Genomic DNA, 25,702 nt, shown 5'->3' on the forward strand with positions numbered 1-25,702 from the left:
TACTAGCAGGATTGAAGTTGCAGTGGACATATGTAACAGAGTTGGCACATGTAAAATAGATTAGTGTGAGCACATATAGACATAATGTGTGGACTCTGATGTTATTTAGTAGAGAAATGTAGGTTTATTGTTCTTTATTGTGAAACTCTGATGAAGGTGTTATAATCAACCACTTTAGTTCTGACTTATTATAGATTGTTAGATAGAGATAGATAGATAGATAGATACTTTATTCATCCCGCAGGAAATTCACATTTTTTCAGCAGTATCCACAGATTACAGATTAAGTAAATAAAAAAATAAAAATAAAGAATAAGATCTAAGTACAACAGAATAAGATCTGAGTACAACAGAATAACCTAAGTACAATCCAGTGTGCAAAAAGCAATGTGCAACAAAAAAAAAAAAAAAAACAAACAGAAAAAAAACGTGTGCATGGGTGTATAAAATATGCATAGAGGTAGGTCAATGTGCAAATTTAGAAGAAATATACAGTATACACATGATAAATAGCAGTAAGCAATATAAACACTATAAACAAGGATTATAAAAAGATAGGAATATGAACAATTTCAACAGAAGTATTAACAGTTAAACAGAAGTAATAACAGTTAAACAGCAGTGGAAAATAACCTAACCGCAGTGGAAAATAACCTAACCAAAAAACTTGTTATTGAATTAGTAAAAGCGTATCCGTCAAGTTTTGGGTTTTCAACCACATTTCCAATAGGGAAGATTGATTTACCACCTTTTTTTTTTTTTTTTTTTTTAAATTATTATTATTATTTTGCAAACAGGATGCTCCTATCTCCTATCGCTCCTACGGGACGTGAACGCAGCGCCCGGCGGAGTTCGGTGCCGCCGCGGGAGGGGGCGTGGCCAGCCCGCTGTAACCCGACACCCGCCTCACGCGCTCGGGCTGTAAACTGTCAGCGCGAGCCTCCAGTCAGTCAGTCCGTCAGTTGGAGAGGCTGCGGCGGGAAGAGCGGCCCCGCCGAGTCCGTGTGCTGCACCGGGACTTCGTGTTTCCTCATCGGCTTATTATGTCTAATTACCACTTTAATTAGTTGGAGAAGTTAATTAACGCCCCGCTGACGGTCGGTTGCCTGTGTGCTGTGGATAAAATGGAGCCTGTGACCAAGTGGACCCCGCAACAAGTGGTGGACTGGATGAGAGGTGAGTCCAGCTGCCAAATAGTGAGCCCCGGTCACCCAAACTGCACATAAAGATGAATGTATGTTATTAATATTTAAAATGTGAGTTATCTGTCTTTTTGGAATAAGTTCTGGCTTAGTGTTGTGGACTTTATCGACCCGGTTTGATTAGGGGTTATGAGTTTTTTAATGTAATAAGAGCTAATTTGTGTATTAGGCAGCTAGCATAATTGATGATGCTCAACCGCCTGCTGTTAGCTAAATTGAATTTAATGTTTAAATCAAAATGCAGTTTGAAAAAAATATTATTATGTGCTAAAGAATATAATTTAGGAGCTCATGGTAATTCTTCACCCGATCATAACTCGAAATATAAGAATATTTCCCTCCATTGCTTAGGTTTTTGTGTAACTTAAAGGTAGTAGAAAATCAAGACAGTCATTTAAATGTGTTAAATTAAGTCTATGGGTTATTAGTGTTGGCATGAACCTGAGGGGTTTTATTTCTGCTCAGCTTCATCTTTAACATGAGGAGACGCATGCCCTCCTGTTTCACACTGCACTGTCTGCCTTTAAATGGGAAAACTTTACATTTATAGTTGTTTTTAAGGACAGCTTGTTGTGGAGCGACTTGAGTCTCACAGGTGTCTTTCTTGCTGTCGGTGGCTGCATCACTGCACTAGTCAAACAGTCACTTTAGTATGTAAGTGGGTTGACAGAGGTGGAAAGAAACAGAAACGCTTTGCACACTTGGGTTTCTTAGTCTTGGGTTAACTGTGGCCCAGGGCTGGCTTAAGGGTTCACATTTGAAAATCAGAGCCTAGGGTTAATGTCCTGTGTGTTGTGTTGCTTTTCAAAAGCGTCCTGTTGCTGGTTTTCTAACCTTGATTTTAACCCTGTTTCACACTACAGACCTTTAGCCTCAACTTTTTGGGGATAACCCTGCAAACTCGGGCTACCCTTTCTCTGGAGCACGGCCAGAAAGTTGGGTTTAGCCCACTTTTTAATGTGCCAGGAGTGTGCCAAGGTGAAAGCAAATGCCCTAAGCACATTTACTGCAGTTGTGATGTTTCGTCAGTTTAGTTGACTATTTCCATTCAGTGAGACTTTCTACTTTTTCCTGCACCACATTCATCTGATGGCTGGAGTTTCTTTTCCATGCAAAACACCAAATGTGCTGCATTGTCAGGGTGTAAACCAGCCAACAGGATATGGAGCAGTTAAACTTACATTAAAATACTTCTTTCAAGTTAATGCATCTGTTAATGCAGTGTAACTGTCTTAAGAAACCATTTTTTAAAATCACTAGTTTTACTTTTCATGCTGAACGATAGGTTTGCTGAGAACATTTTGAATGCAGGACTTTTACTTTTTATTGAGGATTTATGGTGTAGCTGCTTTAACTTTAGGATTTGAGAGGACTTTTTTTCCACCACTGGTAGTTGAATCCAAAGCATAGAGGTTGAGTTGTCCTGGCAAACAGCCAGAGGCCTGCAGGCTGACAGGTAGATAAGGAAACTCTCCCTGGTTTCTGGTGTTTACTGTTGTGTTTGTGACCTCAGTCCCACAGTGGGCAGCTGGCCAGATGATGGCAGTTGCATCCACACAAACACAAGCCGTTGTGCCAAGTATTCATATTCATTACTGTGTGTCGTTAGGCAATAAACATGCTTGACCTGCTAACAGAGCTGCAGGACTGAAGCACTCTGCATTTGCATTCAGCCATAAAATGATAATGAAGCTGCTGTTACTGGCTGTTTTTTTTCTCACTTTGATGAAACACTGACTTTCAACAGAAGTGAGTTTGGGTGCCCTGCAGCTCTGGTTTGTTTCAGAATACGTGCTTCCATGCAAAACAGCTGAAGATGCCATCACTGCATGTGTTGTTGGTTTGGATGACCGTAGTACAAATGGCAGTGCTGCTGCTTTGCTCTACCTAATTGAGCAGGGACTTGAGTGAAAATGTATAAACAGATCTTAAAGTGCAATTACATAACACCTGGGTTGACTTACAAAATATACAACATTTATACTGACTTAGATGAGAAACTGTCTCTAAAACAATTTAATTCAAAGTCTCAATTCCAATTTATTCAAACGGAATCAGCACAGTGAATGGAAATGTCATAACACCATGTACAAATCAAGAGTATGAACGATGTGTATCAATATAAGGGGCTAAAAAAAACTATACACTACAGCATAAAGATAATATTGCCAATACTTGGCTTCATCAGTTTTATTTTTTTCATAGTTCTCACATTTGTCGCACCAAACAGTTTCTGTGAACTGATCTTTTTATTGCAGAAGAGAAACTGGAGTGTGTTTGGTCCTCAGCCTCATTTGAATTCGCTCATCTCACTTCCGAATTAGCTAGAAGTCAGAACAGATATAATAACCTGTCTGACGTGAGGAGTAGACAAAGGGCTTCAGTTTTCAGCTACAGATCAAAAACCACAGCATGTACAGGTTGACCGACACAGATTGATGTCCATATTTTTAGACTGAAGATGCTGATTGCTGATATTTTGCGGCAACATTCTGTATCTGAAAAGATTGTATTTTTAATGCTCCAAAAGTGAAGAATTCTGTGTTTCTCCCGGTGTTATTTTTGTCAGGGTGAAAAAGCATGTGAAACAGGGTTTAAACCTTGATGGGACTCTAAAACTCTCCACTGACCCTCAGGGTTAGCAGTTCCTGAGAGCAACGAGCACTCCTGAGCGGTAGAAAAACTCTGTGATTCATCGCTGTTGGACTGTAACTTTGTCCGTCATAAGTTAGCAGAGCCCAAACAAATCTTCTAACTGCTTAGTTTGTCTGACCCGCTGCCAAAAATCCCTGCAAGGTTTCATTTTTAATTGTGCAAAACACAGAAAAACAAGCAAATCTCAATATTTGTGAAGCTGGAATCCACACATGTGGTGTTTATTTATAAATGACTAAAACAAGCACACAAGTATAATTGATTAATTTTTCAGTCGATTAATTGTTTCAACACTACATTAATGCCAGATGAGAAATAAATTTACAAATAAATAAATTTAATATCATCCTAAAAAAATAAAAGAAACAGAAGGAATGTCCATTATATCAGTGCAGAATGACCCTGTCTGATGTCTGATTTGATTAAAAGCCAGTATCTGCCAGCTGAGATATGGCTGTATCTCTGCTAACTGATAGTGGCGGTCAGTTTGTTGTAAATGCTGTGTCTGTGCAGCAGCGCAGAGCTGAATGGCAGCAGTGTGCTGTGCTGTGTTTTCTGTCTCTTTTGTCTGAGCTGAATTGACTGTTGTGAGAAAGCGCGCCTCCATTCTTCCCATACACGTCTCATTTAGCGGCCGACACAATGCGGAGTCCGGCCTTACCGCCGGTTGATAAAGACCCGGCCAACGGGAGCTCTTGACAGAGGGCGACGTCCCGCCGTGTGGGCGGGGTCAAAGGTCACTGTAACAACTGGCGGTGGTAAGCAGGTCAAATCCGACTCGTCCGCTTGTTTTTCTGCCTGGACGGACAAACATGACGGGATGGTTTAAACAGCATGACCTGCAGGCCGCTGTCCAGGTTTATCCTCTGTAAAGTGAAACAGTATTAACACAATTCAACTTGATACACAAGTTTCTGTTTCTGCCTTTTAAAATTGTAGACTAGCTGAAGTAGCGCAGATGAGTGAGGTCAAAGTTGTTTTAACGTAGTGTTGTTTAACAAGTGAACTCCAGACAGTAAATTCAGTCAGTCAAATCGTGTTCATTGATTGAATCCATTAATTGATAAGCAGCATTCCAGTGCTACTGCAGCTTTTTAATGGCAGTTAATGTCTCACAAAATTATTTACTGTTAAGTGTTAATTGAACTATATATGGATGATCTCGAGTTTCAGATTCAGTCAGAAACAGACCAAGATAGAACAAGGAAGGGATTCTGGAGAGTTAACCTAAATGCAGTACATGCTGGGAAGTGTTGTAATAAGTGAACAGTGTTTCTTAATACACATTTTAATATGATTACGTCTGCGAACATGAATAAACTCACGATTCAAGGTTGTGAAGCGGCTGCAGTAGCTTGCAGTTTGTAAGATGAAAGTGACAGACTCACTTTTACGGGCTGCATTGACTTAATACGTCATGATAAATTATCCTCACCAAACTCTATGGTGCACATCTTCATAAATGAATGAATGAATCAAATACAAGTAGCTGACACAAACACACATTATATACATCAGATCTTTCTACAGTCTCTGCTGCACATTAATCTGCTTTTACTTTGTTAAAATGCATTTCAGTTTTAGGGTTTTGGTGCAGCCGTCCTCACAGACCAAAGCCTCGATAAAATTCGTTTTCTCACTTTTTGGGCACTGCGGTGATTCGTGTCTTTAGGGTGTTTTTAGGTGAATATTGTTCAAGCCCATTCTGTGGAATCCTTTCTCCATTTTCTGGGTGCTAAGATCTAAAATCATGTTTGACAATTAATTGCATCTTAAAACTTATAGAAGAAACATGCAAACACTGAATATTCATTCACATTGTTGTGGACTTAAAATGGCACATCAAATCCGTTATGGTGAGAATTGAAAAGTAAACCTGTCATCCGCTCAGATCCTGCTGCAGTGTTTACAAAGCTGTAACTGCAGAGTGGAGCACTGCCTCCGGCTATGGGCGGCTGAGGTGTGTGTGTTGTGTGTGTGTGTGTGTGTGTGTGTGTGTTTACTTCTCCAGTCCGACTCAAGCAACAGGTTCTTGTAATGGGAGGTTGAAGTCGTCACTTTAGAATCATTTTGTTTGATTTGGCATTCTTTCTCATGGCGAGCTGTGATCCTTCCACAAACACCGCGCCGACTCGTAAAAACAACAGCGAGGGAAGCTTTGTCCAGAAAACCAGGGTTCCCACCGCTCCTGGAATGTTCCTGGAATATCATGGAGGTTTGAGGGGAGTTCTCCAGGACACAGGACAGGGACAGTCACAGAATTTGATGAATTCATCCGGGGAAGTTTAAGAATCAGGGAATTTCAGGGAATGGATCACAGAATTAGGATTTAATAGCACTTCAGCATTAGTGTGTATTGTGTTTAGAACTGGGCAAAATGGACAAAATCAAATATGATATTTATGAACACTTCAATATTGATATTATGATGATATTGTAGGGAGGACTACTGGTGCATTCACAAAATATTTTTGCTGTGAGATTTGGTAACGATGGTAACGTGGATATGATGATCAAGCAGGTTCTGAAATACTAGAACAGCTGCAACAGTTCAGAAAATTGCATCTCTTTGTAATACAGCCTTTAAAATCAGGAAAAGACAATATCATGATGTTCTGATTGCCACAATCCCAGACAGTATCTAGTCATATCACAATTTCAATATGAAATTGATATATTGTCGAGCTCTAATTGTGTTTAGTTGGAATCATATTATATAGAATTTATTTATATAGAATTTATTTTCCAGCTTGTTTCATACACTTTTTGTGTGAGTTCAGACTGAAAACCAACTTTAATAAACCAGGAAGAAAGAACAGCGATTTGATCATGGAAATCTCATGTATGGCCTTTACCCAGCTGTATCGCCGTGTCTTGACGCTGCTAAACACAATCAGGATCACTTCAATCTCCAAATTATCAGTTTATTTACAGAAAATGGTTATATATTGCTCAGGTTTGACGCTTCATGTTGATACGCCAAGACCTGAACGCCACGTACAGTGAACGATAGAACCCAGATCAATGAAATACACACCTTGAGTCAACCTCGAGGCTGTTTTTTTTTTTTTTCCACTCAGGTTATTGGAACAGACTGATCAGACAGCTGTTTGCTATCAGGTAAACACACAAGTTGTGCATTTCAGGAATGAGCTGAGCGTGTTCGGACTCATCCACATACCTGTCTGCTCCTCCAACAGGTGCAGTCAGATGTGACAATATCAACCATAATGAAGCTGGTAGAGCTTAAAAGGTGTGAAGTGTACTTTTAAGAGTAGGTACTCATTCAGAATAGTAAAAGTATACTTAGTATTTAAAGAGTGAAAGTAATGTGTTGCTTTTTTTAGGCTAAAAACTATTTAAGTCTATGACAATTATCATGTGAAAACTTGAAAACCAATAAAACCAATTACATGCTCCTCTGTGTGAGGAGAAAGTTGTATGACCTCTATGCCTCATGAAACACTTCCAAAATACATAGAAACTCAGAAATTGCACGTTTGTCTGCCTGAAAACGGAGCTGTTCTTCTCAATTCCTGAAACTTTGACATTTTGGAGATAGAAGGTTTTGACCTGACTGTGAAAATTTCTGTACCATGAATCTAGTTCGAAATCCTGGCTCCGCTTTGCAGTTAAGATTATTTTTTTTAATTTGTTTTGAATCCACGACCCATTGCCTCTTCCGGTGTTTGAAATTTGGCGTTGTGTACTTCGACTGACCCTCCTGCTCCTCCCTTCTAATCTCGTTTCGCCCCGTTGCCAAAATCAACTTGTTTCATCTTTCAAAGCAGCAACTGGTGGTCCCAAAACCCGCTTCACCCTGCGCTCAGTGGAAAGAGTTTTATTTATCAGAGAGGTCATCCTGCAGCGTCACCTTTCAGTTTTTCAGCCAGAGAAGGAAGGTTGCACGAGGTCACAAGATTGGAGAGTTGAGTTAACATTGATATCACTGTAAAAAAATCTTAAAAAGTCATTTACTCTAGTCTTTAGTGTTAAAATCTTGTTTTTTCCCAAACAAGGCCAAACAGCCTGCCACCGGGATGAAAATTTCCAGCTTTCCACTTGTTTCCAGCTCTAATCATCGAGTTTGTAGAGTTTTCCTGATCCTAGTGGGCTGATTTGCCTTAGTCTTGTTTCATGAAACAAGTGAAACTGCACTGGAAACAAGTGGGATTATTACCCAATATCCCTTGGGATCAGTAAAGTATTTCTGCTACTGATTTCTGATTATCTCATTCCACTGTCAGATTTTTTTTTTTTACTTTGTTTGAAGAAAAAGATTTCAAGTATCAATATGAAAAAAGCAAAAAAAAAAGCAAAAGTACACACAGCAGAAAGCTTTGTCACCTAGTATCTGTCTTTATTACTCAGTCTGCCCAAATTTTTAAAACATACTAAAAATTTAAATTTCCCCAGATGTGTCAATATCATGATATATACAGTATTGTTTAAATATATGAGTAAGAGCCATGCTTTCACACCTACAGTAGGTATTCTTTACTCACAAAACTGAAGCTTAAAAGCTGAATTTATTGCATTTTTATCTTTTATTTGGTTAATTCAGGTTCTTTACAAGAAAACTAGGACTAGTAAACAAAAGTCACATGACTCAGCAGCAGATTGTTTATTGGACAGATTTTTGGAGGACAGACTTCATGTTGAACTTGTCTGTCTCTTCTTCTCTGGGTGTTCAGACTGCACGAAGAACACACGAAGAAACAGCCGAATATGAGCATCAGTCCACACTTCATTTTCTCTCTTTCTACCCATAATGCCTCGTGTTTTGGGCTGGTTCCCTGCAGCTGATTGGCTTCTCTTGGACTGAGACATTTTCAGGTCCAGGTGATGTTCTCACCTGGACAAACCAACTGAACCGTAGCAGGGAAATAAACCGACCTGAAAAAAACCCGACCCCCACCCCCAGTACATGTGCAGACGGTTTTACTGGGAAACTGTTAAACCTGCACATTCTGGAATCTACCTGGCCTCGCCACTCCCAGCTATCACCTGCTGCTTTCAGTCACCTGCTGGAACTGATCCAGAGCAGCCAATATTTCATCTCTTCAGATGACATAATATAAACTCGATGGCCTGATAAGAGGATCTGCGAGCACGTGACCCGATTCCCACTGGAGCAGAGCATCCAGGTTGCGTATTTGTTCAGAGGGAGGAGAACTGAAACTGTCTGCTGCTGATGTAGTCCAACAGGTAGAGCAAGGCACCATCACTGACAGGGTTGGGGGTTTAATTCCTGCTGCAGTCACCCATGGGAAAAAACGTTGGTGCAGTTGTCTAATACTGAAACAATTAATCAATCATGTGACTGACAGAAAATTACTGAATTATAATTTTGATAATTAGTTATATATTATTAGTTAATTCGTTTTAGTCATTTAAAAACCTTTTCATGAACAAACATTAACTGCGGTTACATGGACAATATTTCTTCAGCCTGATTGAAATCATTCTGATCAGAGATTCCAGCTGAACAGTTTCCATGGAGACTGAATAAACTGATCTGATAAGATGTGCGTTTACGTGCCACAAAGCTTTTAATCAGAATCAAACTTTTTTGACCTGCACAAAGTGGCTCCACCTGCTGGGAAGTGTCTAATCAGCTGGAAATATGAATATAATATAAATATAATTCAGACTAAATCATGTTGGCCAGTGGTCATCCATCAGACTTTCCATCAGCCTTCAAACTTCTCCAGTAGCTTTTTGATTTGCTCGATGGTTTGGTGAATTCCAGCTTCATTCGTCTTTTCTAACAACTTGTCTGAACGACTTGTGGTTTCCAGTCTCTCCACCACAGAGCCGTTCAACAATCCTTTACAGATTTAATCTTTACAACAGAAAAGTTATCAGCCACAAACCGGTTGTGTTTTGGTGCTGTGGTGTTTCTGTCCCTCCCAGAAACTCACATCACTTGATGTTCTGGCCACGTGGGGCCAAGAGAGGAGAAAGAATAAATTTATTCCAATCAGAGAGAAACCATCAGATTAAGAGTTTACTTGGTTATTCGGTGCTAATATTTTCCTACTGAACAGATTATCAAAGGTTTACACTACAGCAGCCCTCTCAACCTGATTGAAAATTGTCTCTGTCTCTTCTGATTGAAGTGGTTTTATGAGGCATTTTTATTCTGATTAGGCTATTATTTAGATTATTAGTGGAATATAAAGGTCCATATAAACACAGCTAGAGTCTAATTACAGCCTCACTTGTCTTCCTTTTTTTCATTCATATCTATAAAATCAATACTTTGGGCTTTTTTGGCTGCAGGTCAGACTAAGGAAGACATCTGAAAATGTCACTTTGGACTCTGATTGCTTACCATTAGACTTTGGCTTTATTTTTCACACTTAATACATTAAATGATCAATTCACTGATCAAAAAGATGATTAGTAGATGAGTCGGCAATGCAAATGGTCATTAGTTGCAGCCCTACAGTTGAGTATATTTCCTGCATAGCAGTATCCTGATTGCTGGAAGTCATTAGTTTAAAGGTAAATGCTGACCTGTGTTCATTTCAGTATACGCATTTTAGCAGCTTTAATATCTAACTTCTACATCATTTGTGGTAATATAATTTTCTAATAACCCAGCTATGTTTGCTTTGTGAATCCAAGATCAGGGCTTCTAAACATCTTATTAACATTTGTTTTGGCTCTTTAGAAGTGCTGAAGGTCAGTGGATGTACTGACCTGCTGGATTTCCAAACCAGACGACAAGGTTTTCATTATGGTGATGGTGTCACTTTGCACGCTGTAAGCCCGGTTGCTCCCAGGTGTCATAGTGTTGTAACCCTCCTCATTGTGCTGTGAGGTGATTTCCATGAAAGCCCCGACCAAACGGCAGATGTTCTGTGTTTTCCTCCCTCGATGATAGCCGCTCCCCCGTCAGGAGTGAAACCGAGTTCAGCGACTGAACTTCAGTGAATCAGAGGAAGCAGCCAGATTCCCTCCGCTGAACACCACTTCCTGTTTCTTTTCCCTCCAAACAATAAGCAACTCACTTTCAGCTTCCTCAAGAGTGAGAGTGTCTCCTCACTGATTATTCAGTCACCTGCTGTACTTTGGTTAAAGACACCGATTAACACTAATCCAACTCTTGATCATGTCAGCCAGATTTTTTTCCATGGTGAACAATTTCTTTTTCTTCTTGTCTTGATGCTTTTTTAAAAAGATTTTTTCTACCTCTTGTCATTCAAAACTAACATGTTGTTCAAGCTGTTAATGGAGGAAATGTCATTTTTTTTTGTAACATTTTGACCTTATACAACTGTATCTACAAAACCAGTGACTGGAGAGTTTATGGTCCTGTGTGAATGTGTTTTTTGAAATACTGGTCCCTGATTATTAATTACCTGAGTTCCTCACATAATACTAGTTGTGTGAATACATTTTGTCTTTTTATGTGTCTTTTGTTTCGTAAAATCAGCATTTGTATGAATTAAACTTAACTGTCTCAATTTTAATTGCAAAACTGCTGCCATGGTGATTTTTAGAATTTTCTTTTATACAAGATAAACTGGTATTGTGTTCTTATGTTTTACCGTCAAAGCTTTACACGATATGCAGGACCTACATCCGTGACATAATTCGTTATTACTGTCCCTATGATGATTGAATTTCTTGTGAAAACCAGCAGTGACGTGACCTATAGTGTAGTGTGAGTCAGATGGGAAGTTGGTTTGAGGCCAGACAGTGGGAGCTGTGGGAAACAACCTCCATTAGTCAGTATTACCACCATGATTCACCATTAGGCCTCGTTAATGGCTCCTAACGGAGAGCTGTAACATTTCTCCAGCAAGCATCAGTCGTGCTGTTTCCCATGAGAAGCAAATGCACCACAACAACCTCAATGTTGTAAGAAACTGAACTTAAAGTACCAGCAATTCTGGCATTCAAGGTCACAGTCCAGCAGTTTCTGTCATGTTTATTATTTTTTATTATCAGTAGCAGTTGGAGCGGCAGGATAGCTGATAGTTCATTGGTTTTTCCTGCCACTTTGTGACATTGTTAACCAAAACTGCTGTAAAAGGCTGTAGACTAAAGAAATGTGCAAGATATCAAAACTATTTAATTCAGTTAATTAAAACACATTTGACACTGACTGAACAGTGCACCAAAATGTAAATGTCATGACATCATATGAAACTGAAGTACATGCGATCCATGTTGATCATATAGCTCTGATCATGTAGTTTTGTTCATTGCAATGTTAGCATCAGTAGTAATAGTACTGCTACCTGTAGTTGTTACACTGGTAGTTTCAGCATAAGCATTACTTGATGTACTAAAATGACAGTGTGACAGTGATTCAGGATTACTGAGAGTCAGCTGGGGGGTCCGGGACATGGAAACGTTTGTGCTGGCTGAAATGGGCTCAGTCGGTTCTGTCGGATGACAGCGCGAGTTCCCAGAATGCCCGGTTTGTCGTGCGAGAACAGATTCACAGAGCGCTCAAGGAAATCCTTTTTCCTCTTCAATAGTGTTTGTTTAGCAGAAAGTGTGATCACTCCCCTCCCCTCTTGTACCAGTAGGATGAATGGCCAGGGTCTCTGTGTGTGTGTGTGTGTGTGTGTGTGTGAGATATTGTAGGGAGTGACAGAGGCCCAGTGAAGCTATGAATAGTCTCGCTGCTCCTTTGCCACTCTTCCTTTGGGTTCTCCACCCTCGTCCTGTCAGAGGTGGGGAGGTGGGGTCACTCCTCTCTTTGTTGGCAGTGTTTGGTGCTCATTCAGCCTGCCTGCTTCAACAACACAACACGTGCCTGTGTGTGTGTGTGTGCGTGTGTGTGTGTGTGTGTGTGTGATCAACAGGCGTTTGATGTAGCGCTGAGCGTGGGGAATTACGACATAAAACTCCACATCTTGTTCTTTAATCCGATATTGAAGCTTTTTTCACCAGTTTTAAAAAGACAAATATTAGATTAGATTACTCGATGGACAAACTACAAAAAAGAAAAATCTTACTGAGAAAGCAGAAATAATAAAAAATGCAATATAGAGAAATTAGTCGCGAAATAAGTAGGTATATAAGTAAGTAAAATAAAAATCCAAATTATTATTATTTTTTTTGTCAGTTTGACGACGTTGCTTTAATTAAAAACTTTTAATTTTGGGGCTGAAATGAAGCGGGCTCCTGCGTTTTGAGGATGTGTGTCTGAGGTGAAAATCTGTGGAAAACGTGGCAGAGCGTCTTGTTTGTTTTGATCTATCTGACAAATGATTAACTGGACTCTTGGAGCGTCTGGAGTTTCACCTGCGGCTTTGACAGTTTTTACTGCCTCACATGTTCGACCGGAGCCCAGAAAGACTACCTGCCTCTGCCAGCCGTCCTCATAAATACCTTACTCTTCATAAATACTTTGATAATCATATCAGCAAAGAAACGTTCATTATAGAAAGATAAGTTCAGAGTTTCACTGTTAACGTCACTTCTGACATTTTATCTGACACTGGAATCTTTTGTTTTGATTTCCAGTTGGTGACGTTTGAGTTTCTGCATGTCCTGCTGTTTTTTTCAGCACCCATAACCTCTTTGATTGCAGGGATGCAGCAATATGTGATGTTTTTTTTTTTTTTTCCTGAAACTGATATCCAGTGTTTTCCCAGTATCCTTATGAATATTTGGAATAATTGCAGTAGAAATGTGGATATAAAATAGGCTTAGTTTTTCAGACAGGCCTGTATTAAGATAATTAAGTTTTTCTAAACAAAAGCCCACTTTAGTTTCAGTCTGTTAATTTTCCAGTTGTATCAAGTGACATACTAGAAAAAAAGGTCACAAAGTACCAATTCCACAATCAGCCAAAGTAAAAATAATATTGCACCAATACTGACAGCACCAATACCTGTTGATTAGGTTTCACATCAAAGTCAAATAGCTAATAAACACCAAATGGGTCATAATGTTGGCTGTAATAAACAAATTTGAAGGAGCAACAGTGTTTAAAGAAAGATTATTTTAAGTTTTTGACATAACCCACCAGCCAAATGCCAGTAAACTTCATCTGTGGCTGGTAGATTTATCTACTCAGCAGATATTTGTCAGGCTAAACAGGCACCAGTCAGAGTCCTGTTCAGAAAGTCTAGTGGAAATGTCTGGTGTGTTTTGAGGTGAACTGTGAGGTGCTGTGTGTTTCCTGGCCTGAGGTGCAGAGAGGTTCCCACTGCCAGCTGAGTGGCAGCAGGGCAGAGGGCCAGAGCTGTCGGCAAACACAGCGCTGGAAGGAGACCAGACGAGAAATGAACTTCTCTTACATGTGTGACTAAAGTAAACTGTGAAGAGCTGAGCTTCTGCACTGCGCTGCAAAAAATGTTCCATCTCAACAAATACCCACAAAGCGGTGTTTTCTCCTCCTCATGAGTGTAACAGATCCTCCAAGTCCGACCCATCAGCTCTTTCCCTGTGGCGAGAAACAGTGCTTCACCTGGACTGCTCTTCTCCAAAATGAATGAAGTGGGTCTGGACCAACAAACATCACCATTTTCAGCTGACTTTTTTTTTTTAAAGGATGCATAACAATGTGTTTGTTTCTGTATCATCACCTGTAAGCACGCAAAAATCTTCAACAAACAACAAATAGCTGAAAATGGTGTTGTTTGCTGGTCCAGATCCACTTCATGTATTTTGTAGAAGAAGCTCAGGTGGTGCGCTTGTTCTCACCACAGGGAAAGAGCTGACGGGTCAAACTTGGAGGATCTGTTACACTTGTATGGTGGAGAAAGCACCACTATATGGGTAAGAACCCAAACTATCACTTTAAGCTACTGTAGTGAATCGAGATGAGCCTTAAAATCGTAGTTTTGTTCAGACAGGTGACCATAAAACCAGAAACTTAATCATTGGTTTTAATGCAGTCAGTTGGTTTCATGTGGCTTTATCTTGGAACAGACAGTGATCTGCTTCACCTCAAAATACTGTCAGTTTTCTGTACCAGGTTTTTTTGACCAAGTGGAACTACCTCGCCTTGCTGTCAGATTTTCAGCTTGTAAGTTAAAAAGAAGAAAGATTTTTGAGGCACAATGTCAGTGGGTTTCGTCTTAGATTAGTTATGGACTTTTCCTCTCTCTCTGTGTGTGATCAAGTCAAGTCAGATTTATTTATATCACACATTGAGCAAACAATCACTAAGTGCTCTACAGAGAACAAAGGAGCTGAATCCAGATAAAAGCGTTTTCTCATGTGAAATGTACTGTAATGTTAATGGTCTCTGAGTGTGTGGTGGTAACCTCAGAGCTGATTAGACTGAGGTTTGTGGTAAAACACAAACGTGCTGGAAAGATGCAGTTGATGAACAAATCAGTTGAAAGATAATCTCTTAATTTCAGTGCAGCAGAGTTATTATTTTGTACGCTGCAGATCAGCATCTTCGCCGTTTGTCGTGGAGCCCAAACCCCCTGTGGAAAACATGGAATGGCTTTTGGAAAAATGCCAAAAATCAGAGCTGAGTGGAACAGATCCTACTACGTTATTTTCCGGAGATTAAAATACATCCATTAGCACCACCTTCAGTTTCTTGCTTTTCTTCTGGTTACCACAAATATCAAATATCAAAAAATGCTTTTTATACATGCTTCATACACATTTTTTTGTTGCCAGGGCTCAGTCTTTTGACTTTGGTGTACATGAACATTAAGATTTTCAAAACATTGCATTAAACAGTTCATACAGTGTTTCCTCAGTGATTTTTGTGCAGCTGTGGTGCTTTTGACCAACAGTTATACATTTGTAAAAGTGTCCAATCTGTCACATCTGTCATTGAATCTAAGTTATGATTCAAGTAGATTTTCTAGCACTAAAAACTGTTTTAATAATGATACAGTACAATTCAGTTTTATTAGTATTGTGTCAAATCATAACAAAAGTTATCTCAAAGTTCCCTTTTACTGGGCTCTGGGTGGGCGGCCATCTGCCTCGAGTAAAGTTTAGTGTAGTGGCAGATTGTAACCACTGGACTAAACTTTTTTAGTTTCAGATAATAGTAAGGCACATTACAGTGTTTATTTTGACTTCACAAAATACAAGACTGAACAATTAGACAAAATATTATCCAAATTGCAGTAAGGCCAAGTGCAATATCCAAATCACAGGAGCTGCAGGTTTTCAAATGAAGGTTAAAAAAAATGTGACAAAACATTCTTTTAAGTAAAGTATTATGGTGTTAAAGAGATGTCCTGGCCTACAAATTGTATTTTCCAGATGCTTGTTACTGACCCCTGCAAAAACCATCATTTTAGTAGCTGTTTTGGTAAAAATGAAAATTATGATGCAAACGGTTAGGGTTAGGGTTAAGGTCATCAAATCCTACTAATATACACACTAAATAGCAGAAATGCTAACTTTACAGGCTGCAGAGTTACATGAGACTTTGAGCCTCTGTAAATGTCATTCGTAATGAAGCAGCTCATCTGTGAGTAGCATCAGGGTCTGTCCTCAGCTTCACCTCCACCTGCTTGGAAAGGTGAACCCTAGCAACAGCAGCTCAGTCCTGAATATTTCATGTGAGTCCAAACCTGAATGGACATTCTGTTTTTTGTGTCCAGTGCAACAAAAAAAATCTTGTTTCAGCGGTTTTCTTGGATCACATAAAATTATTCTGAAGTATTTATCCTGCTATGTTTTAAAGAGAATTCTTCTGACCTGCAAGAACTTGATCAGAGTCATAATGATCTTGCTTGTTTCAAGAGAAATCACATCAGAATTATTAATACAGCACTAATAATTATTAATATGGAAAGTCAATAACATTTTAAAATATTATAAAATAATATAAAGATGATAGGTAGAAAACACTACATTAGAAAGTAAAAGTAGGAAGAACTAAATCAGATGCAGCAGGGAAAGGTTTTTAATTTTCTCTTCATCCCAGCCAAGGTTAAAAATTATGGGTATTTTCTGCCCATGTAGGGTGTATTTTTTGCAGTGTACCATCCAGTGCTTGCTGTACTTCTTGCAGTGTACCAGCCAGTGTTTGCTGTGTTTCATTAGGCGTGCTGCTTGAGAAGCGTTTCCGAAGCCAAAAACGCAGGAATGCTCAGCAGTATTTCACCCTGGTGTTTCCCCCCTCGCTCCCCTCCGCCTGCCAGATGTTTGAAGCCTCTTCTCGGGTCGGGCCGAGGGCCAAACTTGGCACAGGGCAGCGATGTGGGAATTTATAATGTGGAATGAGAAAAATGTTTTCACTGAGAATTAAATTAATGACATTGTGTTTCTCACGAGGGACCAGTGGATCCAACTCTGGAGGTCAAGAGTGCTGGATTGACAAAGACACTGGCTTTTTTGTGTTATATTAATTGAGTTTAATTTAATAAACCTTATTTTTTAGGTTATTCTTGTAGAAATAATAAATCTTTTGTACAGCAGATAAAAATATCAACAAGCCACACTTAACACCAGCTAACAAATTGTGACAAATCATAACAAGTTAAAAAAAAAATCTGACAGTGGAGTGATGTAATTCCAGGTAGTTACAATGCAGTTTTGGATATTGTGAGATTTTCTAAAAGAGACAGTAAGATAATCCAATTTGGCTCAAGCAAAATCTTGAAAAAAGTTGATTAGCAACATTATCTCACCCAACTGGGAGATTTCTTATTTTTTGTCAAAGGAAAAATCAGATTTTAAGGCTGAATTGGAGGTGGAAGTGCTTGTTAAGGTGGAAGTTGTCTTGGCTGAGGGTGCCATGCTGTCATTAGCAGGTGATTTGGCCGTGGCGTGACATTTAGCCCCCTCCTCATGCTGTTCAGAGATTATCAGCCTCCTCAGGTGTCAGTAATGTGATCCAGGCTGTCACTAAAACATTCCTACTTACCACAAACAGCCAGCCAGCCTCCCTCCAACTCCTAAACACAACTGAGGGAGAGGTGTTCCTTCAAAATCAGGGTTCCCACCAGTCAGAGAATTGTCCTGGGCTATCATGGAAGTGTGAGAGGTGTATTCTAGTCAAGGAGTTTCTTGAATGTACTGTCGGGAGTATGGATCACTTTCCAGGAATATAGCAGAATGTGTTCCCTAACTTGATTTACAGATTCATCACCTAGTGGATCAGGAAAGAAGTAAATGATGAGGTCATGAAAGCAGCTTTGACTCTTGGAAAAATCCTGAGATTTAACATCAAATTACTGTCATCGATGTAACTTTAGATAATCATAATAAATGTTATGTGGAGCTCAAAGGTGTTTACAGAACAAATAATAAAAGCAAGGCAAACAGTAAACACATGAAAAGACAACAGGCAAACCCCATGTTTTAATGGATGAATAATGGTTTGTTAATCAAAGCAGTCGATGTATTTCTGACATGTTGCTTGTATTTAAACCTTGACACTCTGATGTGTTGCTGGGTGCTAACACAGAGGTGTCAGGGAGCTCATTACCAGTCACTTAGTAGAGTCTTCTCCTCTCAGTTTCGACCATCTGTCAGCCAGCAGAGCACCGCTCCACAGCCAAACAGGAGCCAGCGCTGTCCCGGGACACTTTAATGACCCCATGTGGTGGCAGTTGCTTTCTTCTCCAGCGTTCACACCAGCTCAGGCATTTGGGGGCCAGTTGCTGATCCGCTTGGGTGCCGAATGCTCAACATCTGCCATTTGGTGGACGCTTTTACCCAAAGCCTCTTAAAGCAGCATGTATATTTAGTTTGGGAGGCTCCAGTGGGAATCAAACCCCCAAATGGCACTGTTAGGTTCAGATCTGTTTGTCCCATGGGGAAATGTGGCTTCTATCCAACAATTTAAAAAAGCAGAAAGACCTAAAAATGGTTTAAAAACACTAAAAGAAACCCAAGCTAAACAATCAAAACACTGAAAAACAAGTACAACAGAGACTTGGCTAAGGAGTCTAAATGGAGATCAAAGGGTTGTTTATAGAAAAAAAAAGTGCAAAATGCAGTTTGTGAAAGTGCAGTGGCATATAAAATACAGGCTGCAGCATCAAGAAATGCACAAATTAGAGTATAAATGTGATCAGGATTTGGTGTTTCTGCCTGCATATGAGTTCCAGTAAAGACTAGATCTGTGGTTTCAAATGTTTTTTTATATTCTGGACCTTAAAGTTGGCTGTCACTAAGCCTTTGACCCCCAGTTGAAGTGATTTTGCGCTCTGGACTCTGATATGAAAAGATATTTTGGGTACTAGCAAAAAACACTTATAATTATTAAAACAGTACATTTAAACATCAGAGGCGTGGATCTTCGATTCACATTTCACCAGTTGGCGATTCAGTTTTACAATGATTTTTTTTTTTTTTTTTTTAATCAGTTCAGTTCAATTTGAAAGCCACAATTGGAAGTCAGAGGTGATTAATTCTGCTTCTTTTAGCAGAATGATGCAGTCGAATCAGCAGGATTTATAATTAATGCATCAATGCACTGCTACGGTCTCCCCATCATGAGTGTGAAAATGAATTTAAGTAGATTTCCAAGCAGAGTGCATCCTTTTCTCTGTGTTGGGTGAACATGTCTGCTGTTGCTGACGGAAACACACATGTGTCATGGATTATTAGCTGGCTCATAACTGCTTTTTACATGATGCTCTTTTGATCTAGTGACAGGAATGTCTTTCATCTTGTCCCCTGCTGCCTTCTCTGAGGTCACAGGTCAAAGGTCAGGGTCGGGCTTGGGAGCTGGAGCTGGTGGGGATCCAGTGTTTTGTCACTAGAGATTCACAGGGAATTGAACCTGAGATGAGGCAGCACATTGTGCTCTTGTGGCTGTTAAGAGATTGGAGTTTTATTAACACTTTTCTCTTCATTGTCCTGGTTTCAGTGGAGAGTTTTAGTGTCCTGACATGATCTAAAGTGTTTCAGAGGCTTTTCACCCTGGGAAAAAGAAAAGTCAGATGGGGAATATGTTGTCAGTTTCTGTCATTTTCAATTCTGCAGACACTAACGGCTCTTGGCAGCTAAAATGCAGAAATATCAGTATCAGTTTTCAGAAAACCCGTACATGTCAAATCCCAGCATTGAGGAGCAAAGTAACAGCTCTTTTATTCATTCCTGAAAATGTCACTGCTTTGTGGTTATTTGTGGTTATCTTTCACAACCAGCGGTATATGAGTAGCCTCTCTGTGGGAAGTCGGGCTGTCTGGGTTTCGAACCAGCGAGGCTGTGTGTGCACGGGACGCTCCCTCTGACCTCTGTACGGGTCACAGGGAGCCGCTGTGACGGATCAGCAGGGAAAAACTGTTTACTGTCAAGAGTTTGGATGGAATCAAAACAGAGCTGACTCCCACTGAAACTCGCTCTCTTTGTCTCTCTCTCTGTCTATTTTTCTCATTCAATTGAGTCTAATTTAATTCATTTGAATGAGCTCTTTTGACATCCAGTACAGTGCAGTATATTGACAGCACTTGGTTAGTAATCAACGACGACATTAACCCCTTAAACTCTGATTTCCCCTTAAATATCCTGTTTAGTAGCAACAAAATTCAATAAATGGCAAAGAAACGATTGCATTTAACAGTTAAGAATGAAGAACACTATATTGTATGTAAAAGAAAGAGAAGAAAAGAACAGTATATCAGAGTATAGTGGAATAAAAAATTGAGAAAAATTCTTGCCAGAAGAAAATGTAGCAGTCTATACTGATAGATAAAATGCAAATTATTATTTTATACTACTAGTGCTATTGCAGTTACTAATAATAAGGTAATAATGTTAACGGTAACCTCTGTGTGTGTGTGTGTGTATGTGTGTGTGTGTGTGTGTGTCAGGTCTGGACGACAGCCTGCAGCAGTACGTGTCGTCCTTCCAGCAGCAGCAGGTTGATGGACAGAGGCTGCTCAGTTTGACCCACCAGGAGCTGCTGGCGCTGGGCGTGACGCGGCTCGGACACCAGGAGCTCGTGCAGGAGGCCGTCGACCTGCTGTGCGCTCTGGTCAGTCCGACGCCCCGTCCACTCACCTCACCAGGAAAACTAAACGCAGAACTGAGAAACGCTCACAGCAGCGGGGCCACTGTTGCTAGCTCGCTATCTCTGCACCCTCGATAACACAGAGAAATACAAATTCAGTGAAAATTGGCATGACTTAAACCGGTACCAGGCAATTTATACAAGGCATGGTGTGTTTTGTGCAAGAGGTTTTTCAAATTTGGTACAATGAGAATAAAGGCAGAGTGAGAAACACAAAACTGCCAAGTCAACCTGCCAACAAACGCCAGGTGTTTCCCAGTTCTGCATAACTCTAGTATTTGAAGTGTTGTTTTCTTCCATTTTTGAAATTGTAAAATTGGTCATCAATTTTATTCCAAGTGGCTTTAAAAAGTCTTAAATCTCACTTGCTGTAAGCTGTAGGAGCCTTGCAAATCAATACTTCTTCTATGTTTGGTAAGTCCTGAGCTTTCGACCAGATACCAGAGACTTGGATTATATAGCTTGACGAGTGTGAGCTTTCTGGCCGGTTTGTAAAATCATTTAATTACGTACGCCATGTGTACCTTGAAGGTTTTCCAGTAAAACTTTATTCATCAGGGACTGAAGGCAGTGCACAGTGAGCACAGAAGTGATGCATTATGAGTGAACTATCCCTTTAAACCTGTGTTCCTGTCTGCTTCGATCAGGTGCTTCAGCTTTGCCCGCTGAGCCAATCACTTGATCGTTTTTTTATTTCAGTATAAAATTGGATAATTTTGGGAACTTTGCACTAACAAGCCATTTGATAAATTTGATCATGAAACTGAGAAATGCAGTTCTCATCCCACTGGATCTCTTTTTAAAGCGTTAACATCAAACTTGTTTAGCCGAAGTGGTTCAGATAAGTCCAGTTTTTTAAATCTGTGTGTGTGTGTGTGTTTGGTTGTCCTGCTGACAGTAGGTTCAGTCTTGTCTGTGTTTTATTTATTTTTTGGTTTTTCTGAGTGTTGAAGCAGGCGAGGCAGGGTGTGACTGACTGACCATTTGGATGAACAGGAACAAGAGATTAGAGAGGAATGTAAACTCAGCTGTCTGTCTGTCTGCCTGTCTCACTCTCAGTTCGGCTCAATTAAATTGAGAAAACTTTATTGGCATGGTTAAGAATTTTCCTGTCCTGCGGAAGCGATTATGCAACAAAACTATAACAAGATTAACACCAGAGGCCAAAATAAGAGATGTTTTCTTTTTCTTTCTGCTTGTCTTTTTGTCGTTGTCTCTCTCTGTCTCTGTCTTTTTTTTTTCGTCTTTTGGTCTTCCTGTGCCTTTGGTTTCTCCTCATCGGTTTCATTTCTGTCTCTCTCACGGTCTTCTCCTGTTGGTCTCTTTTTGCCCGTCTGTCTCATTTTTACTTCCTGTTGCTCTGTCACTCTTCGTCTCTGTTGTTGTTTTTATCAGTCTGTCTCTGTTCCCATGAATCTCTCTGCTTCATTATCTGTCTCCCCTTCTGTCTCTCTCTCTCTCTGTCTGTTGGTCATGGAATATCCCTGTGTGTCAGGGCAGATTGAGAGGTGTTTTCCATGTCAGGGAAAGTCATGGAAACACTGAGGTGTTTTTACAAACACCCTGGCATGTCACTTGACAGGTTAATGTAAATGGTTTTCACACATTTGTGCATCAGGTGGTTTTCAGACGAACTGAAGAGGGAAACAGACTGGATGTTTCTGACTTTGTTGTGTAAAGTCCTGGAAATTTTATATCAAGCCCCTGTTCTCTTTCACTTTCCCTCTTCTTTCAGCTTTGATTTCTCCTTCATATTTGTTTGTTTTGTTTGTTTTCATGTGGTTAAATGTGCACATCATTCAGTTAAACCTGTATGGGGATGAAGTACACCGACCGCGACAGAATTAGGTAGAAGTAAAATCAGCATAAAAAACAGCTCTTTACCTCGTCACCGCCGCTTCTGCTTTATTTCAAGATTCACTTCTTTCCAAAAAAAAAAAAAAAAAAAAATTCACAGCAAATGAAAATGCATTGTAAACTGAAACAATCTCTCCACGTCAGCAGGTTTGTTTATTCATTGAATTTGAGGAACCTTGTCATGTTTCCATTTCCATCACATCACGTGGCATTGCAGCAATGGTTTATATTAAGACTCACATGCCAGAGAATGTGCTGATGTAAATAAAATGCACTCTGTTAAATCTTTATCAGATCTGGCAAAGCAGAGGCAGTACATATTTAGTGCTTCCACACTGTAAAAAAAAAAAACAAAAAAAAAAAACAGTGTTCCTGTAAAGGTTTTGGGAGGTGAAGAAGAGAGAAACAGATTTTCACAAACATTTAAAAACTGCTCTCAGACTCAAGAAATGTGTGGTTTAAGACGATTGGACTGGAGAACATAAAACGAGCGAAATTCCTCCAAAACAACAACAACAACAAACAACAAAAACATCTTTAAAAGCATCAGACATCTTTTAGAAATAAGTTTCCAGGATTTATACACTTTGAATTATCTCACATGGCTGCTTGAAACTGAAAGAGGAGCAATAACTTCAAACCCACAAAATTTACTTGAAATGCTGGAAAACAGCTGTCTTTGAATTTAATTAAAAAGATGCATTGAGTTATTTCACTTGAGTAACTGTGTTAGAATGGGCCAAAACAAAAAATGAGTGAAATTCCTTCAAACCAAACAAAATTGTTTTACAAGAATACCTGCATGTTAAAACAAATCAGCCGAGCGTGAAACAGGCAGATTTTACTGCAGCCGACTGTGTTAAAAAGCACTAGAGGTTTGAATACAAGACAAAAGCCGTTGTTATTTAGTTTCCAGGCTCTCTCTGTGTGTGTGTGTGTCCCAGTGAAAAGGAGGATTTATAATCAGCGCTGGGTTTTTATTGTGTGAGGCGTCTGAATGGGATCCAGCAGCGTTTTAAATGGAGCCTGGCCCCGACACAGCTACTGTAACCGTTGACAAACATTGGGTGTGAATGGGAAGACGCAGGGCTGGAATAAAAGGGCTTGGTGTGGACTGACCGCAGTAAACTGAGCTTTTATCCAGAGAGACAGCTGACCAGAGGACAGACGTGCTGCTGCAGGGAGAGCGCTGCAAAGCAACAGGACAGTCTGCAGCCTAGCAGAACTGAGGTCTGCTTGCCTTCCATGCAGCTCTAATCGTCTGTCTCATCGTCTCTGCCTCAAATCACATCCAAAAGGCAGAAGCACCCCCATTTTTTAGGTTCAGCTTCCTCATCCTGTCCCGTCCACAGTTTTGTTCTGTGTCATGCTCTTCCACGTCTGTTAGTTATCTGAGCCCACGTGAAGAAATCGTGCATTCAAGACAACTAGGAGCTCCGCCTCAGTGACGTAAAATACTGACCTAAAGCGGCTTATGGCGATGACAACGCTAGAAATGATACCGGAATATCTCTATCAGTAGATGTTTTTCTCTTGTCCCACGATATACATCATCATAATGCACAGTCCTGGTTTAAATCACGCTTAAGCCGGGCTCAGACGACAGGAGTTTTGGGCCTGTTCACCCCCCTCAGCAATCTGGAGGGGGAATCTGGTCTGGGACCTTGGTCGGCACCGATGTTTGACCCAGATTATCTGATAATCTGAGGGGTTTAGAGATCCAGTTGGACACCTCCCGACTGCTCGTAGACTGAATGGCTCCACCCCGATAATTTTCCAACATGTTTGATATTTAGGCTTTAAAATCTGTATGATTACGTCTCTGCTTTCCAAGCGGGTCCACAGCAGCCAGTGAGAGAGATGAGTCTACAAGAAGAGAAAGAAAAGAAACGCAACAAGCTGCTGGACAGCTGAGATGGAGGAAAGGCTCGTCGACATGTGGCGAGAACACGACGGCACTATAAAACCTTTCCTCCGAGGTATATCATAACTCTATGCACCAAGAGAAGATGTCGTCCAGTCTTGTTTTGCCTTCTGCTTTTGTTTTTTTCTCACTCCGCCTTTCACCGTCCATCAACACGATGTTAAGAATACCAATAAAAAACGGAACCATAAATTCTCTCGCCACATCACCGCGGAGGGTCCTCGGCAACACACCTGCCAAGTACGGTTATGGAGATGTTTGTGTGTCTTTGGCTCAGAGATTTCTGCAGTTTCTGGATAGTTGATGTGTTCAGGTGGTTATTTTTTGCAGCGTGGGCTCTGACATGAGTCCAAACAATGAAGCAAACGCTAAATGGAGTCAGGAATGCAGCGGACAAAGAGTTTTTAGGTGGAGTTTTCCTTTAAGACTGAATTCAAGGCTAACTGACTCACAGTGGATATTCTGTGTTCAGAGTCTCTGGTGTGCAGCAGGAAACAGATGTGACCCGCCCACCTGTCAGACCCCCCACCCTTCCCCTGATACACACACGCACACACACTCAAGAACACACACATGCAAAGTTACACATACAACCACACACCATCATAAAACACACATTTATATGTGTACTCCTAAACACACAGGCACACACTGCCCAATGCCAGAGCACAGAATACACACACATAAACACACACACACTCACACCACAAGACCACACAAAATCAGACACACACATACACAAGAAAACACTGAGGCAAACACATAAAATGCTCACCAGGCTAGACTTAACATGTACATTTTAAACACGCATACACATAAAGATACTCACGTACACGCACATAAAAACACACACATCCTCACACATACATACTCTCATACACACATATGCACACACACCAACAAATACAAGTCAGCATGCAAGGACATAAACACGATGTCCACGAAGCACACACACGTAAACACACACACACACACACACACACACACACAGGAAAAGTCAGTGCAGCATTGTTCCAGCAGTTTCCGCTGGCTGTCAGATGATCAGTTTTCCAGCAGAACAGGACGCAGCTTCTGCTTTTAACCCTGAACGCACCACAGCTTGCTTGATCTCAGCTCACACACACACACACACACACACAC

The 25,702-nt window shown here is 40.3% G+C and overlaps 1 protein-coding gene across 1 annotated transcript in view; it reads left to right on the plus strand.

Annotated features, from left to right (window-relative positions):
* The first annotated feature begins 962 nt into the window (after positions 1-962).
* Positions 963-25,702, plus strand: part of LOC115356591 (connector enhancer of kinase suppressor of ras 3-like) — a 67,533-nt gene continuing 42,793 nt past the window's right edge. The window contains exons 1-2 of the mRNA XM_030047808.1: positions 963-1,176; positions 20,582-20,745. Of these exons, the coding sequence (XP_029903668.1) occupies positions 1,125-1,176; positions 20,582-20,745 (216 nt within the window). The 5' untranslated portion in view covers positions 963-1,124. The remainder of the gene's footprint in view (positions 1,177-20,581; positions 20,746-25,702) is intronic.

The sequence above is a fragment of the Myripristis murdjan genome, chromosome 24 (genome assembly GCF_902150065.1).
Source record: "Myripristis murdjan chromosome 24, fMyrMur1.1, whole genome shotgun sequence".
Taxonomy (NCBI): domain Eukaryota; kingdom Metazoa; phylum Chordata; class Actinopteri; order Holocentriformes; family Holocentridae; genus Myripristis; species Myripristis murdjan.